This window comes from Cyprinus carpio, chromosome A6, assembly GCF_018340385.1.
Source record: "Cyprinus carpio isolate SPL01 chromosome A6, ASM1834038v1, whole genome shotgun sequence".
NCBI classification, from domain to species: Eukaryota; Metazoa; Chordata; class Actinopteri; order Cypriniformes; family Cyprinidae; genus Cyprinus; species Cyprinus carpio.
In genome coordinates this window covers 24223581-24249774 of record NC_056577.1, presented here as the reverse complement: position 1 = coordinate 24249774, position 26194 = coordinate 24223581, and the positions used below count along the sequence as shown (strand labels likewise).

The 26194-nt window shown below is 36.3% G+C and overlaps 1 protein-coding gene across 5 annotated transcripts in view; it reads left to right on the top strand.

Moving 5' to 3' along the window:
- LOC109052580 (disco-interacting protein 2 homolog B-A-like) overlaps nt 1-26194 on the top strand; it is a 31836-nt gene that overhangs the window by 1134 nt on the left and 4508 nt on the right. The window contains exons 2-32 of one of the 5 annotated variants that reach the window (XM_042758537.1): nt 12044-12115; nt 12524-12691; nt 13749-13874; nt 14728-14994; nt 16129-16266; nt 16560-16577; nt 17596-17715; nt 17792-17989; nt 18093-18184; nt 19142-19252; nt 19363-19486; nt 19593-19702; nt 19787-19889; nt 20014-20078; nt 20511-20604; nt 20684-20803; nt 20922-21036; nt 21120-21259; nt 22031-22167; nt 22309-22389; nt 22471-22598; nt 22698-22812; nt 23022-23223; nt 23347-23459; nt 23586-23609; nt 23734-23814; nt 23905-24028; nt 24682-24803; nt 24929-25040; nt 25567-25676; nt 25977-26107. In XM_042758537.1, coding sequence (XP_042614471.1) covers nt 12044-12115; nt 12524-12691; nt 13749-13874; nt 14728-14994; nt 16129-16266; nt 16560-16577; nt 17596-17715; nt 17792-17989; nt 18093-18184; nt 19142-19252; nt 19363-19486; nt 19593-19702; nt 19787-19889; nt 20014-20078; nt 20511-20604; nt 20684-20803; nt 20922-21036; nt 21120-21259; nt 22031-22167; nt 22309-22389; nt 22471-22598; nt 22698-22812; nt 23022-23223; nt 23347-23459; nt 23586-23609; nt 23734-23814; nt 23905-24028; nt 24682-24803; nt 24929-25040; nt 25567-25676; nt 25977-26107 — 3661 coding nt within the window. Of the gene's footprint in view, nt 1-12043; nt 12116-12523; nt 12692-13748; nt 13875-14727; nt 14995-16128; nt 16267-16559; nt 16578-17595; nt 17716-17791; nt 17990-18092; nt 18185-19141; nt 19253-19362; nt 19487-19592; nt 19703-19786; nt 19890-20013; nt 20079-20510; nt 20605-20683; nt 20804-20921; nt 21037-21119; nt 21260-22030; nt 22168-22308; nt 22390-22470; nt 22603-22697; nt 22813-23021; nt 23224-23346; nt 23460-23585; nt 23610-23733; nt 23815-23904; nt 24029-24681; nt 24804-24928; nt 25041-25566; nt 25677-25976; nt 26108-26194 lie in introns of those variants that run through there. The other 4 variants (XM_042758539.1, XM_042758538.1, XM_042758540.1 and 1 more) reach the window with 4 other exon arrangements.

The window sequence follows — 26194 nt, the reverse complement described above, 5'->3', positions numbered from 1 at the left end:
CATCAGTAGTTCAACTGTAATTTTGCGAAACTACAAGAATACTTTTTGTGCGCTAAGAAAACAAAAATAACAACTTTGTTCAACAATTCTTCTCCTCCTCATCCAGTCTGCTGTGGCTTGCATCCATTTTGGTGAGTATCACGATGCATGCCCACACTTCTGCTTCAGGTAAACAACGCAATGCGCGTTGACGCATGTCTGTGTTGACGTAAGCAGCAGCGCAATGCGCATACGTTGTTTACACGAATCGGAAGTGCTCGCATGTGTCGTGATACTCACCAAAATGAATGCAAGCTACAGCAGACTTTTATGTGAGCACAAAAATTATTCTTGTAGCTTCATAAAATTACGGTTGAACTACTGATGTCACATGGACTATTTTACTGATGTTCTTACTACGTTTCTGTACCTTGATCATGGTAGTACCCTTGCTGTCTATGGGAGGGTGAAAGAGCTCTCAGAATGCATCAAAAATATCTTAATTTGTGTTCCGAAGATGAACGAAGGTCTTATGGGTTTGGAACGATTTGAGGGTGAGTAATTAATGACACAATTTTCATTTTTGGGTGAACTATCCCTTTAACAAAAAGTCTGTAACATAGTTTGGTTAAAATTTCTCAATGGTAGTGTAAAACAACACCCTTTTTACCCTGTCAAAAACAGCTCTTTTCAAGCAAGACGTTTTGTAGCATTTTCCTTTAATTGCAAATGAGCTCTGCTGACCCCGCCCCTCTTTTCCAAGCCACTTTCTGAGAGACTGTTAACTTTAGCTACATTCATTGTGAAACTTGCTAATTAGCACATTAGGAAAGCTGATTTGCAAAGATTCATTAAAAAACCTTATACTCACTTCTTCTGTAGGTGAAGCTGGATCACGAATGATTCACACGAACATAGACGCGTTTAGGTAGATCGGGGGTGCATTCCCTTCAAACGTCACACATCTGAGATCGGCTCGATTTGAGAAAGGAGAAATGATTTAACGAGATAAAAAAAAAAAAAACACTGGGTGGATTTTTATCATTATAGGGTGGTTGTGTACACACACTGCCAACACACATTTCAGTTCAAACAACTTGTAAAAGTGCACGTAGCATCCGAAGACCCCTTTAAGGCTCGATGCTTTATTAATGAGAGTACTGCTTGACACATTGACAGTGTTATTAATAGACCTAAACAAATTTTTCCTCCATGAACAATCAACATCTATAAGATTCAGTGAGAGGTCATGTATGGCTTTTAACATTTATTCCTTATATTTTATTATTTATATATTATATTATTACTGTTGAGTAATCCAATAATGACTAATGTTTTTTATTTTCTCTCTAGTACTTGTGCATTGGATATTTCTTATTCCTTTGCTAATTATTCAATTGAATTCTACAAAGGTCTGTTATTCAGATAATGGATAGTATGTATTCTGATTACATGCTATCAGTAGCCTGTGTACATTTTCACTAGGACTATTAGGTATTAGTTCTTATTCATTGTATTAAATTCATTGTATTATTATTTAAAAATATTAAATATTTATTAAATAAACACAGACCATTAAACAGAAGTGGACTGTCAGTATCCCAACCACAGACCAATAGAAATCACTGACAAACATTTGCAAGCACTAAAATTTGCTAAATTACTGTCCAGTAATTGCTAGTATCTAAAGAATAGTTAACTGCAAATTTGAAGAAAATGCTAGTCATTATTGAATTACATTTATACATTGAAGTAAGTATTAGTAAAATAAAAATAGACATTGTTTCTATGGAATAAATTAAAACAGCTTGTCATAAGACATGTAAATCGTTCACTCAGACTTGGTATTTGGCATGGAGTGGACTGGTGTCACATATGAAACTTTTCCGGGCCTTTGAATATATAGGTTCAATGTCATGCAACTACGTATAAATGCACATATATAAAATTTTATATAAGCTAAATATTACTCTTTATTAAGAATTTTAAATGGTCTTCGGAGTATGAACAGTGAGTTTAAACCTCAGTTGATCAGAAATACACTGAAGAAGTATAACACAGATATGTGGTTGTTTACATTTAATGTGCCGTTATTGTCATTGTGATTTAGTGCAGAAGGGGTTCTGTTTGTTTGTGTGTGTGTTTAGTCAACCTTATGTGTTATATAAGCCTTTTAGCAGTGGTGTATGAAAGAATCAGAAGAGCAAACCAATATCTTAAATAGCATTACCGAAAACTAAAAAGAGATTCTCATTTATCTCTGCACCAAAGAATCATTAGGAATAACAGCTGATCTGCCATCAGTACAGCCTGGACTCATTCTCAGTATGTCTCCCACACAGCAAATCAAGAGAGCACCTGGAGGCAGATTACAAATGATGGGCTAGTTTGCTTTTGGCTTCACTTACTAATGTCAGGGTGTTTTTCTATTTTATGACAGTTGCGTACATTGTCTTGTGTCCTTACTGATGCAGTTTTGCAAACACCCACATGCTATCTCTTTCTGTCTTTTATGTTTATGGTTTTAATTTCCCAAAGGTTTGGCTTCTTGAACCATTTTGTATCGTCATATAGCTATGTATTAGCTAAGACTGCGTATCTGTTTCTCAAAGCTCACAATGCAGTCCTGGCACAATTCACAGTCCCCACCTACAGTCCTCACTTTTTGGCTCTTAGACAGGCCATGCTTACTGCAGCCTTTAAAATACATTCAAAACTGACGTATTCGGTAAGAAGCGAGGTTTGCGTTAATGTTTTGGTTGTGTATGAGCATATGTTTAGCATCACACCCATATCATCTTGCCTTTGTACTAATGACTGTATAGGTGACAGCACAAAGAAAAGGTCACAATGAAAGACTCTTTATTTCAGTCTTTGAAGGGCCAGTGGGAGTATGGCTGCTTTCAGCTCACTGCTCAAAGACCCTGCTTTGACGATATTTGTTTGGGTTCAGACATAATAGTAGTGTAGTTTAGGCCATAGGTTTGACACTATAATTTATAGGGCTGCTTTTATTTTTAGCCTGCTTAGATAGCATAGGCCTTTTATTATTTTAATAGCAGAATAATGTGTTATGACAATATTAACACATTTGTATGAATAGTATCAGTTGTCACTAACAAAATAGTACTGTAAAATATGATGGAATTGGATATGTTTCCATGCAAATGGCATGTTTTTTTGGATATTGTATGACACATGTGGCTAAGGATGGTATGAATGATTAATTTATACAGTATAATTCTTCCTCAAACAGTATAATTATTGCTCTCTGGGGCTGTGCATTTACTTCTCATTTTACTTCTGTAAAGTGATAGACTTCAAAGACATTCAACAACAAATTTCAGATTTTTTTTAAGGAAAATATTTCTATAAATGTATCTTTTGTACAGAAATATTAATTTTAATTAGGCTTAATAGTTATTAAAATATCCGTACATGTAAAATAAACAAAATGTCCTTACATATAATATCCATACATTTATAAATACGTTGCTAAAATTTGCTACATTTTTCCTTTGTCAGCAGAAAAAAAAAATCCTTATTGTTGAACCCTGTAAACTATACAAATAGCCTTAATATTGCTTACAACTTATAACATCCAAGTGAAAGATATAACACCAACTTATCAGAAAAAAAAAAGTTTGAGTGGTCATTGTGTGCATGTGACAACAATATCACAAATTCTCCACAAATGTGGCTTGTATGGGAGGGCTGTAAGAAAAAAGCCACTCCTCAAGAAAAGCCACATGCAGTCAGCCTGAGCTTTGCCAAAATGCTTCTTGAAGATTCTGAGGCAGATGTGACTACAATTGAATTATTTGGCTTCAACACCAAACAATATGTCTGACAGAAATCCAATAAATCTCACCATCCAAATAACAGCATTCCTCCAGTAAAGCATGGAGGTGGTGATTTCCTGTTCTGGGGGTGTTTCTCTGCAGCAGGGGCTGGAGCACTGGTCCACGCACTTAGCCCAAGGAAAGTATCCAGTGGTGGCTGAATGTTTCCTGTGTGTTCGGTCTTTTCGGCGCACAAAGTTATTTAATTTAAGTTCAGTTGTAATCTGACTCCATTTTATTATGACCTCGCATTTGAGTTAGAATGCTAATTATTATTGATCTTTTATAGGATAATTTATCTAGACATCTAATTATTTTGTTTATTCTTTAATATTATTTTACTCGTTTATTTGGGTGCTCATGTCAGTCAAAGATTTCGCTTTGGCTGTTAGCGTATCTTACAGTCACATTCTAGTCAGTCTTGGTTATTAGACAGAGGTAATTGACTAATACTTTAGATGGCTGCTCCTATGCTCGCTCATTCTACTTTTATTTAGCCCCCATAGATTTGTACACACTTGAATACTATAGATATTAGCCGACCAACATTACTTTCCCTGACAGTAGTTTTGGTATGATCATGCCATGGTTTCACAATGTACACTTAGCTAGAGTAATATTACAATAAACAGAGGTTAGGCTCACCCTATTTAGGTTGGTCAAACAACATCCAGTTGACCTAAACGAAAGTGTTAGCCGGCTCTCTAAAGATACAGTTGGTGTGCCCTATGCTCCATCTCAACTGAATTTTAGTCTGTTACTAACTTGACGCAGGAAAAGGATATAACGTAATCTACTAGAGTAGAGTCAATAATTACAGAGTAAAACAGATATCAAATCAATATAAGACATCAAATTCTCAAAGATGAATCTAAGAGTAAAAGGTGCATACCTGACCTTAGAAAATACATATTATGGAGTGTAGAGAGACACACCACACTACTGGCTTTCTGGCTACAGAATCACCCCGATCCTCCTGCCACATTTCCTTAAGTAACCTCAGACCAAGACACACATCCTCCAAAATGGAGACAGGAACTAACAATTTGAATTTGTGTTGATCAAGGCGAATTAGCACCTTTTGGGACAGAAGGTAATTTGCATGAAAGGCACTGGGAAATAACACACTCTACAGAAATCAACTTATCTATAAACTCTTAGGATCTCTATTACCTTTTTATGGCGGTCTGTCCTATTGTTAAGAGAATGAGACCTTTTTACCAGACACACAGAGAGCTTTCAAACGACATCAACCATGAACAGTTGCATTGTTATACACTCTGATTGAGAATAGTGGTTTCGGGGATCTCTGTAGTGTCCTCTGTTTAGATGGAAATGAGGTGAGAGAGGGGGAGACTGAGTAAAGGAAGTGGATGGGTGAGAAGGAAATTCACTAACATCTTCTCTCAGTGAGATGTGGAAGCGGATGTCTGTATTTGAAGACACTATGTGTGTATTGTCCATCTCAGAAGATAAAAGTATCTGTGGTTCTTACACAGGATAGAAGGAAAAATGAATGGGGCACAATACCATCAAATTCTTGAGGAAAATCTGCTGACCTCTGAAAGTTGTCAATGGGAAGAAGGTTTACCTTCAAACATGACAATGCACACAGCAAAACTGACCACATGGTGGTTGAAGGAGAAAAAGGTGAATGTCCTCGCATGGCCTAGTCAGAGCCCAGAGTTAAACCCTGCTTAAAAACTGTGGAATGACTTGAAGACTGAACTCAGATTTAACTGAACTTGAGCAGTTCTGCAAAGAAAAGTGGACAAATATTGTAAAGTCTAGATGTGCAAAGCAACAAAAAGTGATTATTTTAAAGGGGGGTGATTCTTTTCTATACCCACTGTACTTAAAACATGCATACATTTAAAAATATGTAGCTAATTTTTTTCCTTGAACAACAGAAAACACTTCCTAATAGTGGAGCCCTGTAATTTATACAAATTAAGTCATAACATACTATATTTATTAGGTATATATTTTTACATATAAAATAGCGATAAAGCAATTACTTGTGTGTATGTATTTATTTAAAGTAACAAGACAGGAGATGATTTTCAGATGACAGGTCTGCAGAGACTCCACCATCAGCATGTATTCATTATTTGCTATGTACGTGTGTTGTGAATGAAATAGTTTGTCTGAGTGTGTGTGTCTTCATGACAGAGGAAGAGGGGTGGAGATAGGAGGTTGTGACACATTCACACACAATGAGCACCATTGAAAGCATCAGGGCTGAGCAGTCGTGATCTCTGCTTGAATTCCCAGCACATACTCAGACGCTTTTATGCACTTAAGCTGATCAAATGAGTTGTGTGTGTGTGGAAGGAATCCTCTTCCACAGCTGGTCAGCATATACTTAAACTAAAGAGGCTCGGACCAGCTGTATAATGTCTGATTGTGTGCATCTGTTCAGGTAACCTCAGTAGCTTAGCACCCACTGTGACTGTAGGAGGACATGCGGGCTTTCTGAGTTGTAAAGAAAAAGAGAGAAAGATATAGAGTGGGAGAGAGAGACCTAGGGACAAAACTTAGAGAGAGAGAGATTACTCTAAACTAGGTCACAGAGCATCGGGAAGCAAATACACTCATTTATCCATGATTCACAGCAAGCTTTCTGACATGTTTCGCTGTCTCTCCCACTATGTTCTCTTTGTTTTCTCCTCTTTCCCACCATGTTATTGCTTGTTGTCTCCTTTAAAAAAAAAAAATCTTTACTGGTTTGTGTAGCTAGCACGCTCTGAAGCGCATGCCACACAGGACATGTTAATAGTTAATATCTTTTGCAATGCTTGCGATATGGGTTCCTCGCAAACTGAATTATTCACCAGTCTGCGATGGACATCAGGTTTGAAAAGGAAGAGATGCACACTTTACTTCTGGTAGACGCACGCTATAGACAAGTTCAGTCGGCGAGCAGAGTTTTTCCAGCTGCCAGGTGGAGCTTAGATATCTATTTCATAACACTTTCCACTCAGGTAACACTCATCAAGATGGACTTTTGGAGTCAGAACTTTTTTGCCTTCACTTGAAACTCATGCAGTGATTGCTTTTAAAGTGACTGGGTTTCGTAGCGCAATGGTAAATGTGACAACACCTTCAGAATGCAATTCATTATGTATCACAAGTATGCGTTGTGTTCTCAGTGTAGCTACTGATATAGCAGTCATTAATATAAACTGTCTTCTTCAATAATCTGTTTTCTTTTTCAAGTCTGAATACTGAGGTTTGTCACCAAGAACAATGCAAGAGTGCACATTTTTGTGTTTGCAACTTTGCATAAACTGTTTCTAGCCCTTACGTTAACAGACCTGTTTTAAAGAACCCTGTGCTTTTATTGTGGTTAAAATGATCTCTCCAAACATGCACAGATAATTTCTAATCTGAGCAGGCTTTTGTGTTGTTTTGGTGTGTGTATGTATGTATTTGGGTGGGTTGTATTTAGAGTCACAGTTGCTATGGTAACAGTAGAGTTCGCCTTAGGCTGGTCTCATTCATAAGGAATAAAGCTAGAATCAGTAAGAAGCCCATATGCCACAAGAACAGCTAAAACAGTATGACATGAATATTTGAACTGTATCACAATGACCTTTATTAGAGGGCTGCTGAAAGGTGAAGTGTGTAATTTTTGTGTCGCAACATAATTGTAAAAATAGCTGAGGGCAATGTGAAGGGTGCTTAAATCCTGCTGCCACAATGCTGGGGGTTTGCCTGAGTGTTGCTATGTGGTTGCAAAAAAGTTGAGTGGTGTTTAGCTTGTTGTTAGGTGGTTGCTAGGAAGTTCTGGGTGAAAGTTTATTCTCAGTGTTGAAATTATTTTTATAATCACTTTTTTTTAACTGTTAAATGCAGTACAACAAATGTAATAATAAAAACTTTTTTATATAAAATACTTAATTAATACTTAAGTATAAATTATAATTTTCTTTTCATGTTACAATAATGAGAATGTGTCTCTGAATCAGAACTGAAGTAAAAATTTCCCTAAAAATAATGTAATTAACAATAATAAAAAATAAAAAACCGTAAGGGTCCTAAAAGCTTTAAACTTTTTTTTGGATTTTGGCTGATCTGGACACCTCTTCATGTTAAAGTTTGACAGCATTTTATCTTGCACACGGTATAGCACACTGTAAACACAGGTCAGATCATCCCTATATTCTGTGTTACAAAGTGAATTAGGAAGGTTACACCTGACAAGGCATGTTCCCAGGTGTGTGAAGTGGTAATTTAAGTCTTGTTGTCACCTGCATGCACACACCCTGGTAACCCTGACTTTACTGTTTCCATGAGCGGGTTTTTAAAGCCGTTTTGTGGATCTGGTTGTATAATATAGGAGTCAAGAACAGATAAGAATGAACTGAACTCCTTGTTGTGTCTTTTTCTCTGTCAATCTCTGTCTGTCTGTGTTTCTCTCTGTCTCTCACAGTCTGTTTTTATATTCTCAGCAGAACAGGAAACCATGTCATAGGGTAGAAGATTTAGCACTGGAGAACATGACATCATCCAGAGGAAAATGAAATGTGTGTGTGTGTGTGTAAGGAAAGATAGAATGTTGGATGTGGACAAAAGAACAGGAGGGCAATGAAATTCAACTTCAGTACAGTGTGATACAGTGTTGGCAGTTGCTGAATGGTGAGTCACCATCTGGTGGTGGGTAACCAAGGCTGTGTGTGTGTGTGTGTGTGTGTGTGTGTAGGGAAACAATGGAGAGATTGCTGTATTGTGTCTTGAGTGAAAGTCATTGTGAGCATTCTGTTGTGTCATAGTGTTTCAGGGCCAGTGATGCAGTGCACCAGAGGAAGGGAGATCTGAAAACAGTGTAGTCAGGGAAAGTTAACGCTTTTCAAGAGAGCAAGACAAGTTCTCTCTTACAGTCAATAAATAAAAAATAATAAAAAAAAAACTGAAAAAAGATGTTTGTCCATCTCTTTTCTCTCTCTCTCTCTCTCTCTCTCTCTCTCTCTCTCTCTCTCCGTCTCTCTCTCTCTCTTTTTCTCTCTCTCTCCCTCTCTTTCCCTCATACACACACTCTAGACAGTGAGACACGCACATATTCCTGCTCCAGATCCAACTTTCCCACAGTCTGAGCAGCTGGTGTGCATGTCTGTCGTATAGAAAGTCACTTAGGGATTAGATGGTTCAGTCTCTATTGTAATTAACTTTAAAGAAAATGCAAAAGTTTTTTTGGAACATCAAGAATTTCCATCACAGGAATAAATCACATTTCTAAATATATTATTTTAATTTTATTTTTAAAATAATTAAAATTTTAAAATGATTAATTATTAATAATTTACCAAATTACTTTTTTTTTATTGTTTTTTCTTTTTTTTTCTTTTTTTTTTACAGTTTTTAAGCACATAAATGCAGACTTTATGAGCATAAGATACTTCTTTCAAAAAACTAAATTCTCACTGACTCCAAATATTTGAATGCTACTGTGTTTTATTTATTTGTTAAAGCCATTTTTCCCTCCAGAATTTAAAATTCATTTATTTTGTTGATTTTATTTATTGAAATATATGGTTTTATTAATTTTAAAGCTCAATTGAATTATTAATTATTCCATTTAGTCCCTAATTGAATTATTAATTATTCCGTTTAGTCCCTCAGTTAATATTAAAATGCATGTAAAATGCATGTAGATTTATACAAGAATGGCAAAAACACTTGTCACTTGTAGGTTATCTCTAATCATTTCTATTTTGCTAATACAGTCAAACAGTAACACTCATGTAGTTTTATCTCTAAAAGGGGTGCCATCCTCCCTCAACTCCTTTCTCTCAAAGCGAAGAAAATCCCCACGTGTTTGTCAGGCCCCCTTTACACTAGTGCGTTTTCGTTTTAAAACACATAACTTTTGCTACGGTTACGCCTATCATTTACACTGCTCTGGCGTTTTCGACCCTCGTAAACAGAGACTTTTGAAAACGCTGCAGACCCTGTTTTAGTTTGAAAACTCCGGGGTTGCGTTTCAGTATAAACGGACCAAAACGGAGACTTTTTAAAACGATAGCGTGGCTGTCCACATTCCCTCTTCATATCCTTGACGACCGTGTAAACAATAACATCATGCGCATTGTTGTACCCATAGATGTATACGTAGATTCCCCATTTGATCGCTCCAAGCACGTAGACACATCTGCGAACGAAATAATATGGTTGTACCTGTATGAATGGTCACTTGACATGCGTTTTAGGTTGTGTAGTGTAAACGGAGATCGTTTCTGAAACGCAGCGGAAACACCAGTGTAGACGTCGTTTTAAAATGAAAGCGCACTAGTGTAAACGGGGCCTCAGTGTGTGTGCATGCATGCCAATAGATGTTTATGTATGCACAAACTAAATCATGGAAAATGCCAGAGACAGGAAAAGAAGTGTTGTGCTGATAAAGGTTGCTTGTCATAGGACTTTTGCCTATAATGCCTTGCAAATACAAGATTCTCAAACCCTCTTGATGTTCAGATATTAGCTCATTTCAGACTAAGGATCCACAATTGGATTTGTTTGGATTAAATTTTTATGATTAATGTTGGATTACAGAGATTATTTTGGATTTATTGCATTGATACTAGTTAAAAAATAAGATTTGGATCTTAGGCCAGTATAGTTTGGTTTTAAGTCCTGGAATAATTTACCTGGTCAAGGCACCTGTAGATTTCTGCCTTAGTCTGTTGTCACTCACTTCACATTATCATGATTCTCCCAACAACCAACCACAATCCATCTGAGCCTCACTGTGGACTGGACCACTTTAGGCCACCAATGAAACCTTCTAGCTTGTGGCTGACTTAGAAGAGCACATTTACTTGTCTTGAAAGTTGACTGTGTCATTTACTCTTCAAAACCATTCCTTCTGAACAACACTAAAAGAATCATATACAGATTATACACATATACATAACCCCTTCATAGCTACATGTGATAGAACAGTCTGGTGAAGCTAAAAATATCCCATGGTGCAGCTGGGTTCGGTCCTCATGCATTACTTATGGGAGCTGACTCCTCTTTGGCTATATTTTCCCTTTTTAATGTTGAAAATGCTTTGAAAGAATGATTTGTTTATGTTTAGTAGTCTGTCTCATGAATCTGTGCCGTTTACTGTCAACACATAAGCATAAGGGCCAATCTGATTTATATGGGATGATAATAAATATTTCTCTGTTATCTTTCCCCTTCAGAGGATGTGTTGAAATGAGCTTGAGCTGCTCACGTATCATAACCAAAGCTCTCTCCATCCTGCATAATCCCGCTAGATTACACATTCGGCTCTTTCACATTCACAAGCACACACATGAATGCAGCATTAACGCACACAAATCAACTTGGCTGTTAGAATGTAAGATTTTGATGATGTTTAAGGATTTGGATGTTTCTAAATCAATGTTTTTAAACCTCCTCCATCAACAGCTAAAAAGTGTTCCTTTGAAATCATATTTTACCAAATATTATTTAGCATTATCATTATTAATATGTTACTACAATGCCAGTGCATATACCCTACTTTTCAAAAGTTCAGGTTCAACAATAAGATTTTTAAAATGTTTTTAAAGATGTTTTTTTGTTTTCTCATGCTTAGCAAGGCTGGATTTATTTGAATAAAAAAATACAGTAAAAAATAAAATGATAATTTATTTTGGGATTCTTTGATGTATGAAAGTTCAAAAGAACAGCATTTAGTTGAAATAGAAATATTTTGTAACATTGTAAATGCTTTTGCTGTCACTTTTGATCAATTTAATGCTTCCGTGTTTTTATCTTTTGAACATTATTGTATATATATATGCACAAAAAATCATAAGATAATCACAATCATTTTTAACTTTATTTTAAGTTATAATTTCTGCTTAACAATCCAAAATTAAAATCTTTCCCTTTTTCCTCCACATACTCTTGGTGGGGTTACAAAAGAAATGTGCTGACCAAAACATTTTGACACTTAAGCTATAAATAAATTAGCTTTAGTCTTTTAAAATAAATGCCACTTGATTTCATATTTTTGTGCTCTAATAGAGTTATTTTTGCTTTGGACTGTATGAAAACTTTTCGGAAGGAAACTGCATGTTGAATATTACACAGAAATGAGATGGAAAGATGTGTTTTGTCCAGCCACAATCTATCTGACTGTTTTGAAAGACATTCGACCAAAAATGAAATGCTGAATTCATGTTGTTTATGTTTTTAACAGGTAATCATGCTATCTCTCTTTTTAGGTGACATCACACAAAAAGGATACGAGAAGAAGAGGGCCAAAGTTTTAGCCCCCTACTTGACACAAACACAAAGTAAGAATACAGAAATCTCCCTGCTTAAGCACCTTCTTCCCTCCATCTTCTTTTCTGCCATATTATTTCTCTCCTTGTTTTTCTCAGTTGTCCACTGACTCATATGATAATGTGGTTATGAAACATCTTCTCAGGCTGTTCCTCTTGAGGTTCGAGGGTTCCATCTAGAATCCCTCTGCACTGCCCTCTACTGTTCATGCATTGGACTGCAGCATGAATTGCTATTATTTTATTGATTGAATTGCTGTTGCGAAATATGTAGGATTTGTTGGGCTGATTTTTTGTCTTGTTTTATGCTGTAGGAATTGGAGATGAAACAGCTTTTCACATCTGCTTCACATTCATATCTTCCATTTTTCTGACTGCGTCTGCTAGTTAACTTGAAGTTTACTCTTATTGTCTCTACAGATTTGGTCCCGCCTCCAGCCTATGATGAACAGTCTCCTGGTCCAAGCTCCGCCTCCGCCTCTGCACCTGAACCTGGCCCTTCAAACTCATCTTCCTCCTCTTCTCGCCACCGGCACACGCGGCGTCCACACCGGAGTGGTGGGACTAGAGATGAACGCTACAGATCCGGTTAGAACAGCCTGACAACATTCAAATATTTTTTCTGTTCCTTTTTCATTTTATCAGCCATTATAGTTTCAGTTCTTCAAAGGTGATGTTTTTGCCTTTAGCGCCATTAAACAAAAGATAATTCATTTTATCAGCCATTATAGAAGTGGGAAAATATGTTCAAATACTTCATTTAATGTTAAAGAACTTTACATAAGTACAAGTTCATAAACAAGATTTCCTTAAAATGGTTGTCGAAAGCAAAAAGCTACAAAATGCATCAGAATTTTTGGAATCCGCACTGCAAAATTTGTAAGAAACAAGTATTAGATTTGATTCAGCAAATATGATGTATGGTGGTGTAATGATATACAGCTCCCAGCTTACTTATAAACTTACTTATATGGGTTACTTATAGTGATCTCTGCACATTAAAAACTATTTCAACATAGAACAAATGACACACTTCACTTTTAAAACTTAGAACTCCAATTTGCAAGATTTATGGGGTGCGAGGTTTACAGAGAATCTGCAGATGGTAATTTTGCCTGTCCTCTGACCACATCCTTGAAGGAACTGTTTAGTCATCTGCCATGGCAGTCATACTTGGACAAAATGGTTGCCTAGATGAAATATGTCACTTTGAATTTCTGGTGCATTGAGGCAATTGAAAGATGGCAGTTTGCTTATTTGATTGTTGATTGCTTATATATTTTACTGTCCTACTGTTGTCAGAGAGCAGTTTCATTAGTCCTGCGGATACAATCAGTTGATTTCACTGCATAATTTATGTTCAGGGCCTTGTTATGCAAGCATTACCAGAACTCTGATGGGTGACTGCTATTGGTTAAGAAGGTTTACTGATAATACAGAAGTTACTGATTTATATCAAGGTACAGAAAGAAAGTTAGTGAGATTTCAATTAGTCATGTACTCTGGAGAAAAAGCATTTAACCCCAGGATGTTCAAGGTTGACTGTACCTGTCACTTTGGATAAAACCAAGCATGTGCTAACATCTCACTAAGTCCAAGTAAAAAAAAAACAATTTTCAGTTTTTTCTTCCTCTTTTTGGCTCAGATATCCACACTGAGGCAGTTCAGGCAGCTCTGGCCAAGCATAAAGAGGAAAAGATGGCACTGCCCATGCCAACCAAGCGTCGGTCCGCATATGTACAGTCACCAATTGACAACTGCACTCCACCAGGTAATATATGCAAGCACCAAATAAACCATTTCACTAATATATTAGAGAGCTAGAGAATAATATCTCACGTAAATGTACAGAACCATATCACATATAGTAAGGAAGTATATCATTATATAGTTAATAGTTAGTATAGCTAATCAAGATCTTACAGTTTTCCGGTTTAAAATGGCAAAAGTACCGGTATCTCAATGAAACTCTGTCTTAAATCCTTATTCTTTTGTATTTTATATAATAATCATGCAGTGAATATTAAATCAGTTATTTAAGTTTTAACTAAATTGTTACAATTTGTATTTTGTGTTTTTTTTTTTCAAATTTGAAAATTTAGTCATTTACTACTTTGAAATTAAATTATTTACATAAGTTACTTTTATACCTAATCTTAATTAAAAGTAAATTTTAATTTAAGGTACTTTTTATTTTAACATGTAATTAGTTTTAATTTACTTTGTTAATATTAATATAGACTTATAATACATATGAATATTAAGGAATAAAATTAAAACTAAATAAAAAGTAAAAAAGTAAATTTAAATAATTAATATTATGTATTATTATATTATATATGAATACACAGTATTTATTATGAATATATATTTATTATCTATTAATGTATTTAAAATATATGTTTATCATAACTTGGTGTTAATATTTGTAGCAAAAAATAAGACATTTTTACTGGTATTGACAGTTTGGTAATGGTGATAACCACATTTACTATTCTTAGGGAAAAAAATAAAAAAAAATAGTTCTTACCATTATTTTTCTTATACTTATTCTATCATTCTCTTCCTTGTCTTTTAATTTATTTTCTCTTGTTCTTTCTTTCTTCTCTCTCTCTCTCTGTTAGACTCCTCCTCTTCCTCTGATGATGAGGCCGTGTCAAGTGAAAGTGCAGAGCCACAGCATTCTCCAGACACCTGGATTAATAGCTCTCTGCATGGCTCCTCCACCTCCTCCTCTGCCTCCTCCACTCTCTCCCATGGGGAGTCTCGGCCCACCCAGCCCACCCATCCTCACTCTCAGCAGGTCCCACCTCCACCCGCACCTGCCCACCCGCCCCACTCCCACTCCCAGCCCTCCGCCCTGGCAGAGGCCTTCGCTCAGACACGCATCGGTGAGTCACAATTACCCCACACTATTTATGCCATTGTTAATACACTTTAGATTTTTAATTTGTATCATTTGGTTTTAAGTTTTAATTTCATCTGGTTTACCAGCCAATTTTGCATGTGTTTTCTTTGCTTTATTATTTCTAAATTGTTTGCCTTTTATGTTTTCTTCTTCTAAATGTTTGTTTTCTTTTCTTTTCATTTTTTTTTTTGTGACTGTCAGTGAGAAGAATAGGAAGAGGTAAAATTATGTGTCAGCAGTCTTTCACCTTGCCCTGTGTGTAAAATTTGTTGTAAGTTAAGAATATTATCTGCCCCTCCACATGCCCCACCCTTAAGCCTCTGCCTCACCTGTGTGTCTAAAGCCTACGAATGATTGGTCTGTCCATAGGAACTGATGAAAGATTAATAAAGGTTCTTAGAGAAGTGGGTGAACTTGTCACCTTAATACACACTTATACTGTTTTTCTTTTTCAGAGTGTGTGCTTTTCCTGCAAATGTCGTACCTTCAGTGTGTGTGAAATGCAGACAGTAACTGTAGACAGTCTGTAGACTGTGAGGTTAGGCTAGAAGATCTACCAGTAATCAACTGTGAATGTATAGACAACAGGAAATGGCATTTGCACCCTTACAAAAACTGTTTATTTGCATCAGACCTGAAACAGAATAATCAGTAGGCTGATATTATTGGTTAATTTTATTTTTCTCTACCTACACACAGCCTTAGCCCACAGAGGCAGAGAAAGTTATTCCATTTTGATGAAAGATTATGAAAACGGTGATGTACGATGATGATGAGACATAATAAAACCAGAGACAGTTATGTAAGAGATAATGTACAGTAGGTAAAATAAACCCTGACAGGGTGATCAATATTGTAGCACCCTGAAGAGGTTTATTTTGGGATAATGAGCAACGGACTGTACATTATCTCACGATAAAGGCACAAATTACTCAGCTACTTAGCCAATCAATAAATAAAATATCATGAAATATTGATTTGAAATTAAATTAATTTACAGTTGTATCATTGTATTTTGTATTTTAATTGTTTTTTTTTTTCACATTGTTGTAGGGTATGATATCTTTAAAACTTTTAGCTGGGCTGGGTATAAGTGAGTAATATTATGTTGTACTAGATCCAGTAGGAGTCGGGCCCCCTGATATGCCATCCCAAGCTCAGGCCAGAGGCTCTCGTGTGGATCTGCCTCCCAACGCCGTGGTGCGAGGCATGAGTCGAGGCCAGAGCCGGTCCAGCATGATGGAGACAGCAGACGGTACTGAGTGTGTGTGTGTGTACAGGGGAAAAGAGAGAGATAAATAAAGAAACATTTATTTGTAATGTGCTACAATAGACATACATACTCTCAAAATGTACTGTATGTCAATCTTTAAGTGCCTTTTCATAACTTTCTTTTCATGCCTCTCAGAAATTTGTGTTAACATCTCAGTAGGGGCATTTCAATAAGTCTTTATGAATGCTGTGCTTGATTGCTTCATTAATCGCATCCCGTTTCTTTTTTCTTTTCTACCTTTTATCCACTTGTGTCATGTTGCTTTTCTCTGTCAGTGAGAAGAGTTGGCAGAGGTAATGGTTGGTCATAGACATGTCCTGTAGGTTGGCTTTAAAACTGTGTGTTTGTGTTTGTATACTATATATGTGTTACTCAGAGAGAATGTGAACCCAAGTGAAACCCTGCACTTCTTTAGGAAAATAAATATATAAAAGTAGATCACTCATCCCTCCATCTCTGTTTACATGTGGTTTTACTCAGTCCTGATAAAATTCTTCCGTTATTTAAAAAATTCTTCCAGAAATCCTCATAAATGTATCCTAAAATAATTTAGCACAACTGTATATTCCGAAGCCCTTTAGTATTTTTATATAGAAGAATGCAAAAATATCTCAGATACAGATACACTACCACTACTAAAATTTATTTTAATGATTTGAAGTCTCTTATGCTCACCAAGGCTGCACTTATTTGATAAAAACATACAGCAAAATAGAGAGATTGTGAATTTTTTTTACAATTTAAAAAAACTGTTTTCTATTTTTATTGCATAATTTTAAAGCATAATTTATCCCTGTGATATCGAAGCTGAATTTTAGCAGCCATCATTCCAGTATTCAGTGTCACATAATCTTTCAGAAATCATTCTGATATGCTGATTTGGTGCATATTTTGATGCAAGAAACATTTGTTATTATTATCAATTTTAAAGCTTTGGTGGAATTTTTTTTCAGGCTTCATTGAATTTCATTTCAAATATAATTTTTTATATCACTGTAAAACTTGATACTCTTTACTTTGACGCGACCTTGCTGAATAAAAGTCTTAAAATTTTACTGACCTCAAACTTTGGAATGGTGGTGTATATATGGTTTTACATATATTGATTATTGATCTATAAGCCATCGTGTATCTTGACATCTTTGGACCAGAACTGATAATACCACTGTAGGAGAGTGTAATACGTATATATACGTTCATACATATGCTCTAGTCATGATTTACGAATTCCCAGGTCAGTTGAAAGTGTCCGTGAGTGTGTGTTTGTTCGTCTGTCTCATCCCACCCTGCCTGACCCCGTTCCTGGTGTAGGTGTTCCTGTGTCCAGTCGTGTGTCCACGAAGATTCAGCAGCTGCTAAACACGCTAAAACGACCCAAACGCCCACCACTCAGCGAGTTCTTCATGGATGACCAAGAGGAGATCGTAGAAGGTAAATTAATATGTTCAGAAAACATCTCTGAAAGAAAGCTGCAGTAATCTGGATCAACGTGTTTCTTCCTCCACAGTTCCACAGGTAGATCCTAACACCCCGAAGCCAGAAGGCCGGCAGATAATCCCAGTGAAGGGGGAGCCGTTGGGTGTGGTCAGTAACTGGCCTCCTGCTCTTCAGGCAGCATTAACTCGATGGGGTGCCACACAAGGCAAAAGCCCGGCCCTCACAGCACTGGATATCACAGGAAAACCACTTTATACACTTACGTATGGTAAGACTGAGCAAGGTCACCTGCAAAACACTTATCTTGATTGAAAGCAGATGCTTGGATTGGCAAGAGAGGTGCAACTGAGAGATTGGCCTGTAATTGACAGGGAAACTGTGGAGTCGTAGCGTAAAGCTGGCCTACACTCTCCTCAACAAGCTGGGAACCAAAAATGAGCAGATCCTCAAACCAGGAGACCGGGTAAAAAATTATATAATTTAATAATATAATAATTATATAATTCAGATGTTGACATTATTTTTAAGGTTGTGCACGTAACCCAATGTTATTTTAGTGTTATTTATACAGTATGCTACTATAGTAGTTATGAATCTATTGAATTACCTTTTATTTTTCTATTTTCAGTTTTCATTATAGTTTTAGTAATTTTATGTGCTTTTATTATTTTAATTAATTTATTTAATATTTCTATTTAGCTTTATTTGTAAGTTTAGTTTTAGTACTTTTAACTTCAACTTTTTTTTTTTTTGTTAGTTGCCATAATATTAATAAATATTTAATATAAATTTCTAATATTCATATTTTATTTCAGCTTTATTTAAATGTATTTTTATATAGTTTTAGTTAACAATAACAACACTGATGTAAACACACTCTTTTACTTAACATTGCTATACAGTCCCACCAGGATTGTTTAGGATATTTTTCTGAATCTTGCAGCTGAAAATGACTGAATTTGCTGTGGTTTTTCTTAAAAATTGCAGCATTTTTTTTTGTGATGATTTGTAATGAAAACCCAGCAGTAATCATGATTTAATTAGTGTCAGCAACAGTAATAGTACATTTACCTGTAAATACTTTTCAAGTTTATACAAATAAACAATTATTTTGTCTATTGTGTAATATTGCTTATGCCCTTTTTCAATTTTTAATGGTATTATTAGTGATTGCTAATGTTGCAGTCCCTCTCAGGTTACTGTTATTTGTGGGAAAATTGCGGAAATAAGAGAAAAATGCAAGCTGCTGCAAATAATGTGGTATTAGCTTTATTTTTGATTAAATTCTGCAATCGCAGAATTGTGAAATCCTGGAGAGACTAGCTATGAGCAGCATGCATTTTTAAAAGCAACATTTATTTTAAAAAATGCTGCCATTTCACTTCAATTATTTGTAAGCAGTGTCTTTTTATTGATCCAGGTGGCGTTGGTGTATCCTAACAGTGACCCTGCTATGTTCTGGGTGGCGTTTTATGGCTGTTTGTTGGCTGAAGTCATTCCTGTGCCCATAGAGGTTCCGTTATCCCGAAAGGTAGCCACACAATTATCAATAGTATATTTTATACATAGCTTTCAAAGTCAAATGGAATGCTGACAGTTCATATTGGTATTGTGGTTGAAATAATTTCCATGTGTTTACAGGATGCTGGGAGCAGCCAGGTTGGTTTTTTGTTAGGTAGCTGTGGGGTGGGTCTGGCTTTGACCAGTGAGATCTGTTTGAAGGGTTTACCCAAGACCCCCACTGGAGAAATATTGCAGTTTAAAGGTCAGAGACTTCACACGCACAAATTACTGATCCATTTCCTTTTTTAAAGTCAATCAGTGATGGCAGTTTTATGATGGATCTAAAAAAATAGTTGGGTTTCTGATAGGCTGGCCCAGGTTAAAGTGGGTGGTGACAGACTCCAAATACCTCACAAAGCCTTCGAAAGACTGGCAGCCTCACATACCAACAGCCAACACAGACACGGCATACATAGAGGTAAAATCATGTGCATGTTTATGTGTTTCCGTGTGTGTATATTTGTTGAATGTAAATGTCCTCCTCTCTCTTTCTCTCATGCAGTATAAGGCCAGTAAAGAGGGCACAGTGATGGGTGTTGCGGTTTCAAAAGTTGCCATGTTAACACATTGCCAGGCACTCACTCAGGCCTGTAACTACTGTGAGGGTGAGTGATGCTGTTGCTATGGAAACACCATACTTTTGTTGCAGCCTACACTAAACCAAAAAAACAGCTATGTAGCTTTATGCACTGCTCATTTGGAGATGTAACAAAATATGTCTGCATGCAGGTGAAACACTGGTGAATGTTTTGGACTTTAAGAAGGACATGGGTTTGTGGCATGGAGTTCTGACGGTGAGTTACAGAAATGTGTATGTGCCATCAATGCTGATACAACAGTTTTTTTTTCAGAAGCAAGGTATGTTGATCTGCTTACTGGAGACGTAATAACAGACGTAATTTGAAAACACTAAAAAACACAAAAATCTGACTGAAACTGGTGAGATTATAATTGATGAATTGCATATTATTGGCATAAAATTGTATGAAAGTGTGTGAGTGTGTGTGTGTATGTGTATATATATATATATATATATATATATATATATATATATATATATATATATATATATATGCATATATACATTTGTGTGGCTATTTTTATTTTTTATTTTGTTTTTTAATCAAATCAGCATACCAGATATGACAGTGATGTACTTAAAGTTGTACATCATTTCATTGGCCGTTTTCAAGGCATTCATCCAGTAATGTCTGTGTGTATTTCAGAGTGTTATGAACCGAATCCACACCATCAGTGTTCCATATGCAGTAATGAAAGCCTGTCCACAGTCCTGGGTACAGCGAGTACACATACACAAAGGTACAACAAACACACAACCAAATGTATTTCTGTCATCTACACACATTTGTCTTGATATGAAAAATGTCTGGTTCTATAGCACGGGTTGCCCTGGTAAAGTGTCGTGACCTGCATTGGGCGATGATGGCTCACAGGGATCAGAGAGACACCAGTCTGGCCTCCTTGCGCATGCTAATTGTTGCTGACGGAGCCAATCCTTGTGAGTTACTCTACCAGACCTCCTGCAGAGACTCCATGGGAGATGATGTTCATTTAATATTCATATTCAACGATTTGACTCTTTTCATCTCTCTGTATCTCCATCTCTTTCTTTTTAGGGTCAGTTTCATCATGTGATGCATTTTTAAACGTATTCCAGGCTCATGGTTTGAAGCCAGAGGTCATTTGCCCATGTGCTACATCACCTGAGGCCATGACTGTTGCCATACGGAGGTATATTAATTTTTGACAACCCGTAGGGATCCCTTTTCAAAAGCACTAGTTATTTGTTTCCTGATTATGAGATGTTTCTCCAGGCCTGGGGTCGCTGGTGCTCCTCTTCCAGCAAGAGCCATCCTGTCCATGACTGGGCTGAGCCACGGGGTCATCAGGGTCAACACTGAAGACAAGAACTCTGCTCTCACCGTCCAGGATGTGGGACACGTCATGCCCGGAGGTGTGTGTGTGCGCTACTAATGCTAATTTTACACACTACCGATTTTTAAAATGTTTTTGAAAGAAGTCTCTAATGCTGATAAAAATACAGTAAAACTATATTGCAAAATATTATTACAATTTAAAAGACCTGTTTTCTATTTTCATATATATGGTTCTCACACTTATTACCAATGTTGAAAGCAATTTCTGCTGCTGAATATTTTTGTAGAAACTGTGATATGCTACCATTCAAAAGTTTGGTCTATATAAGATAAAGAAATACTTTATCAAGGACACATTGAATTGATCAAAAGTGAAAGATATTTATTATTTAGATATTTATGTATAATTATTTTCAACTTTCTTTTCATCAAAGAATGCATTGTATGTATAATATTGTTTTCACAAAAATATTAAGCAGCAAAAAGATAATAAGAACCATTATTAATATTTGACCACCAATAATAATTGAAAATATTTGAGCAATAAAACAGCATATTAGAATGATTTCTGAAGGATCAAGATATTTTAAATTGTAATAATATTTCACAATATTACTGCTTTTACTGTATTTTTGAACAAATAAATGCCTTGGTGAGCATAAAAGAATAAAAAAAAAAAAATCATAATTATTTAGAACTTGTCACTGAATCTTATGTGTGTGTTTCGCATGTCTACACATACAAAAAAATAAGAGAAAAATCCAGTTCATAATTCCATGCTATCAAAAGTTTAAAATATGCTTGTCATGCATACATGAAGTTAGCATGTGTGTTTATGTGTATTGTAGCATTGATGTGCATTGTGAAACCGGATGGACCTCCCATGCTCTGTAAGACGGACGAGATTGGAGAGATCGTCGTGAACTCTCGTGCTGGTGGAACCATGTACTATGGCCTGTCTGGAGTCACTAAAAACACCTTTGAGGTATGAAAATCAACACTCAAAGATGATGATGTAACTTTTTTTTACTGAATTAACCCACCATAAACATATTTTTATAGAATAATGCGGGGGCTTTGATGTGCTCCTCAGTGTTTTTTGTGTTATTGGTTTCAAATCTCGCAGGTTATCCCAGTCAACGCTAGTGGCACTCCAATTGGTGAAATCCCATTTGTGCGGTCAGGATTGCTGGGGTTTGTTGGACCGGTAAGAGTCTGAAAAAGAAAAACAAGACAGGGACAGTGCCATTTTTATGCATTAAATTTTTCCCCTCTCTTCCTTCAATAGGGTAGTCTGATATTTGTGGTGGGTAAGAATGAGGGCTTGCTAATGGTTAGTGGTCGTCGTCACAATGCTGATGATCTGGTAGCGACTGCACTAGCTGTGGAACCAGTCAAAACTGTGTACAGAGGAAGGTGAGGGTTCCCATTTGAATAGAGAGAGAACAATGCAGTCTTAAAATTAGTTTGAATGAGAATAAATATTAATCAAAAATGTGTCTGTGTGTTTTGTAGGATTGCTGTGTTCTCAGTGACTGTGTTCTTTGATGAGAGGATAGTAATTGTAGCAGAGCAGAGGCCTGATGCCAGTGAAGAAGACAGCTTCCAGTGGATGAGTCGGGTTCTTCAGGTACAGACTAATTTATAACAGTAATTGTAATATAGATAGTTTTATACTTTAAAATATGATAAAATGTCTGGTTATGCCAGTCAGGTTAAGTTGAATATGGTAAGATCCTGATTAATATCAGGATATTTTTCAGCATGTTAGAAGTCAGTTTTATGTATGATATATTTATTTATGTGTTGGTGGCTTTGTGTATTGTTTCACAACTTTAGGCAATTGACAGTATTCATCAGGTGGGATTGTATTGTCTTGCACTGGTTCCTGCAAACACCCTGCCCAAAACTCCCCTAGGGGGCATTCACATCTCAGACACCAAGCAACTCTTCCTTGAGGGGGCGCTGCACCCCTGCAACATCCTCATGTGCCCCCACACCTGCGTCACCAACATGCCCAAGCCACGTCAGAAACAACCAGGTGTGTATACAGGGGTTAAATGGAGACCTTGGAGGCGAGGGAAGCCTAAAATCTGGAGGTGAAAATCTCATGCACGTGATGTTTTTCTCAAAGTCTTCTGTCCTGTTTTGATGTCTTTCATAGTTGGTGTTGGCCCTGCCTCCATCATGGTGGGTAATTTGGTTGCTGGGAAAAGAATTGCACAGGCCGCAGGCAGAGATCTGGGACTCATAGAGGACCAAGACCTGGTCAGGAAGGTAAACTCAGACTTGTATTGTATTGTAAACCCATACAACAGCAAGTAAATAATGCATTCAGTATATTTTGAAGCAGTTTTTTTTTAATGCATTGTGTGGTATTTTAATGCTTTCGTGTGGATGCAGCTGTGCATGTGGCCAACAATGATGGTAGGCACTGTGATCATTATGGCACAATCACATGCCTTTTTGGCATGCCACCATTATTTAATGTTTTATCGATGTTATATATTTGATGGTATTGATGATGAACTGTCTGTCTTGTCTTTCTTAGCATCAGTTCCTTGCAGATTCTTTACAGTGGAGAGCACAAACCGATCCTGACCATACGCTTTATGTACTTTTGAATGCAAAGGTTAAAACAACAACAACAAAAACCTTGATAAAAACCTCACTTAGAATTTCTGATTTGCTGGCCTATAACATGCTTTCTCTCTCTGTCTAGGGAGTGGCAGTATGTACAGCTACATGTGTTCAGCTTCATAAAAGAGCAGAGAAGATTGCCGCTGCTCTCATGGAGAGAAGTGGTATTAACATCGGAGAGAATGTGGTGCTTTTATATCCACCAGGTAAATCACACATACTTTGTCCTGTTTTGGCTGTTTTTGAATTTTTGAAAGATTGGGACAGTTAAAAAACTAGATTGGTGTAAGCCATAAAGTCAAGGGTTATTGCAGAAGAGTGCTCTTTCTCATTTCACATGTGAAGAGGGTGTTTTGTGCCTTGAAGGCAAAGCAGCAAAAAATATGGCTTTGATAACAAACTGAAATTAAAACAGAAATAAATATACATTAAAGCTAAATAGAAAAAAAATAAAAACCTGAAAGCAATAAAAATGACAAAAGCACATAAAATTACTAAAACTCAAAATAAAAATTAAAATGAAAATATAAAAAGGGTCATTTAAAATATTAATAAATTATGTAATAGTATATAAATAATACTACATTATTAGTTAAAATGTTTAAACAAACAAAAATTAATAAAAATGTCAAAAGCACACTATTACTGGCAAAAAGAGCCTTTATTTCAGCCTTTATGTCAATCAAGAAGAAAAGATAGAAAATTATCATAAAAAACGAATGTATGAATAAAAATAATTCAGTTATAATGTAATAATGATACATTAATAATATATTATATAATGATTAAAAAATAAAGTACAATATGCAAGGGGTTTTCAGTTGATCCCGCGCTGCATATGAATTCTCTTTGTATGCAGGTATAGATCTGATCGCAGCATTTTATGGCTGTTTGTATGCTGGTTCCATTCCTGTCACCGTGAGGCCTCCACACCCACAGAACCTCTCTGCCACTCTGCCCACTGTCCGCATGATCATCGATGTAAGCCTCTGCGTTTGCATCTCTTCACACCTTCATTTGGTTGTGTTTTCTTTTAACTAGTGATGGCTTTTCAGCAGCCAAACACATGGTTTACTTTTCTTGCATCTCTCTCCTGGTTTCCTCAGGTCAGCAAGGCTGCTTGCATTCTCACTACTCAGGTTTTAACGAAGATTCTCAGATCTAAAGAAGCAGCAGCTACAGTCAACATAAAAACATGGCCCATCATAATAGACACAGGTAACTCACACCAGTCAATTTTCAATACAGCTACTGTGTAGAACATTCTATACTTTACATGTATAATAATAGGTTCAAGTCATATGATATGATATGATAATTTAGCATATACATTGGATCAGGATTTGCTCTTTCATCGAAACAACTTTTAGTTTTGTGTAACAGCTTGACTAATGGCAAATACAATACAGTCACTTTAAACAAGTTTCCATGTTACATAAATAAAAACGTTAACTAACATAAACTGTCCAGTAACGTACATAGCAAGCAAGGAAAATATACTGCTCTACATCAGTAATTCTTTGCTTAGTCAATTTAAAGGACATTTTTGAGTAAAATTATAATGAAAGGAATGCATTTGAAATAAAATTACATTACACAAGTTTACAGTGTACTGCAAGAGACTTCAGGATCAGAAACAGCAGGAAAAGGAACAAAAAAAAAACATTTTAAAATTCTTCAAACTTTACATAAGTAGCAAGCTTAGAAATATATCCATAAGTAACATATCCATGGTTTTCCCCAGATGACTTGCCTCGCAAACGACCTCCCACAATCTACAAACCGCCCAATGCTGAGATGATTGCCTATATGGACTTCAGTGTCTCAACGACAGGCATGCTGACAGGAGTGAAGGTGAGACATTTTACTGGATCTTAGGCAGTTTTGGTGAACCTTTAACACCAGGGTCATTGAATAACTGACCAATCAGAGATGTTTTACCTGGATGGGAATTTGTTAATACACAGTGGAAATCTGAGACCACTAGTGATAAAGCTTCTGTTTAAAATCGCAAAACATTTTCATTTAAATTAGATTTCCTGATTTTCAATGTTGTCTTAGACGTTTTGGATCCTACTGTAGCGAATAGCCTTAAAACAAATCTTAGCTGTACTGTACATTTGAGACACCCCTCTCTGACTGGCTGTCTATCAGATCTCTCATGCGGCGGTGAGCGCTCTCTGTCGCTCTATAAAGCTGCAGTGTGAGCTGTACTCCTCTCGCCAGATCGCCATCTGCCTCGACCCCTACTGTGGACTTGGTTTTGTGCTCTGGTGCCTTGCGAGGTAACAGATGGATACACACAAACAGTCACATACAAATGACTCATACTAACATAAAATGACTTCATCATTGTGTCATCTCATGCAATG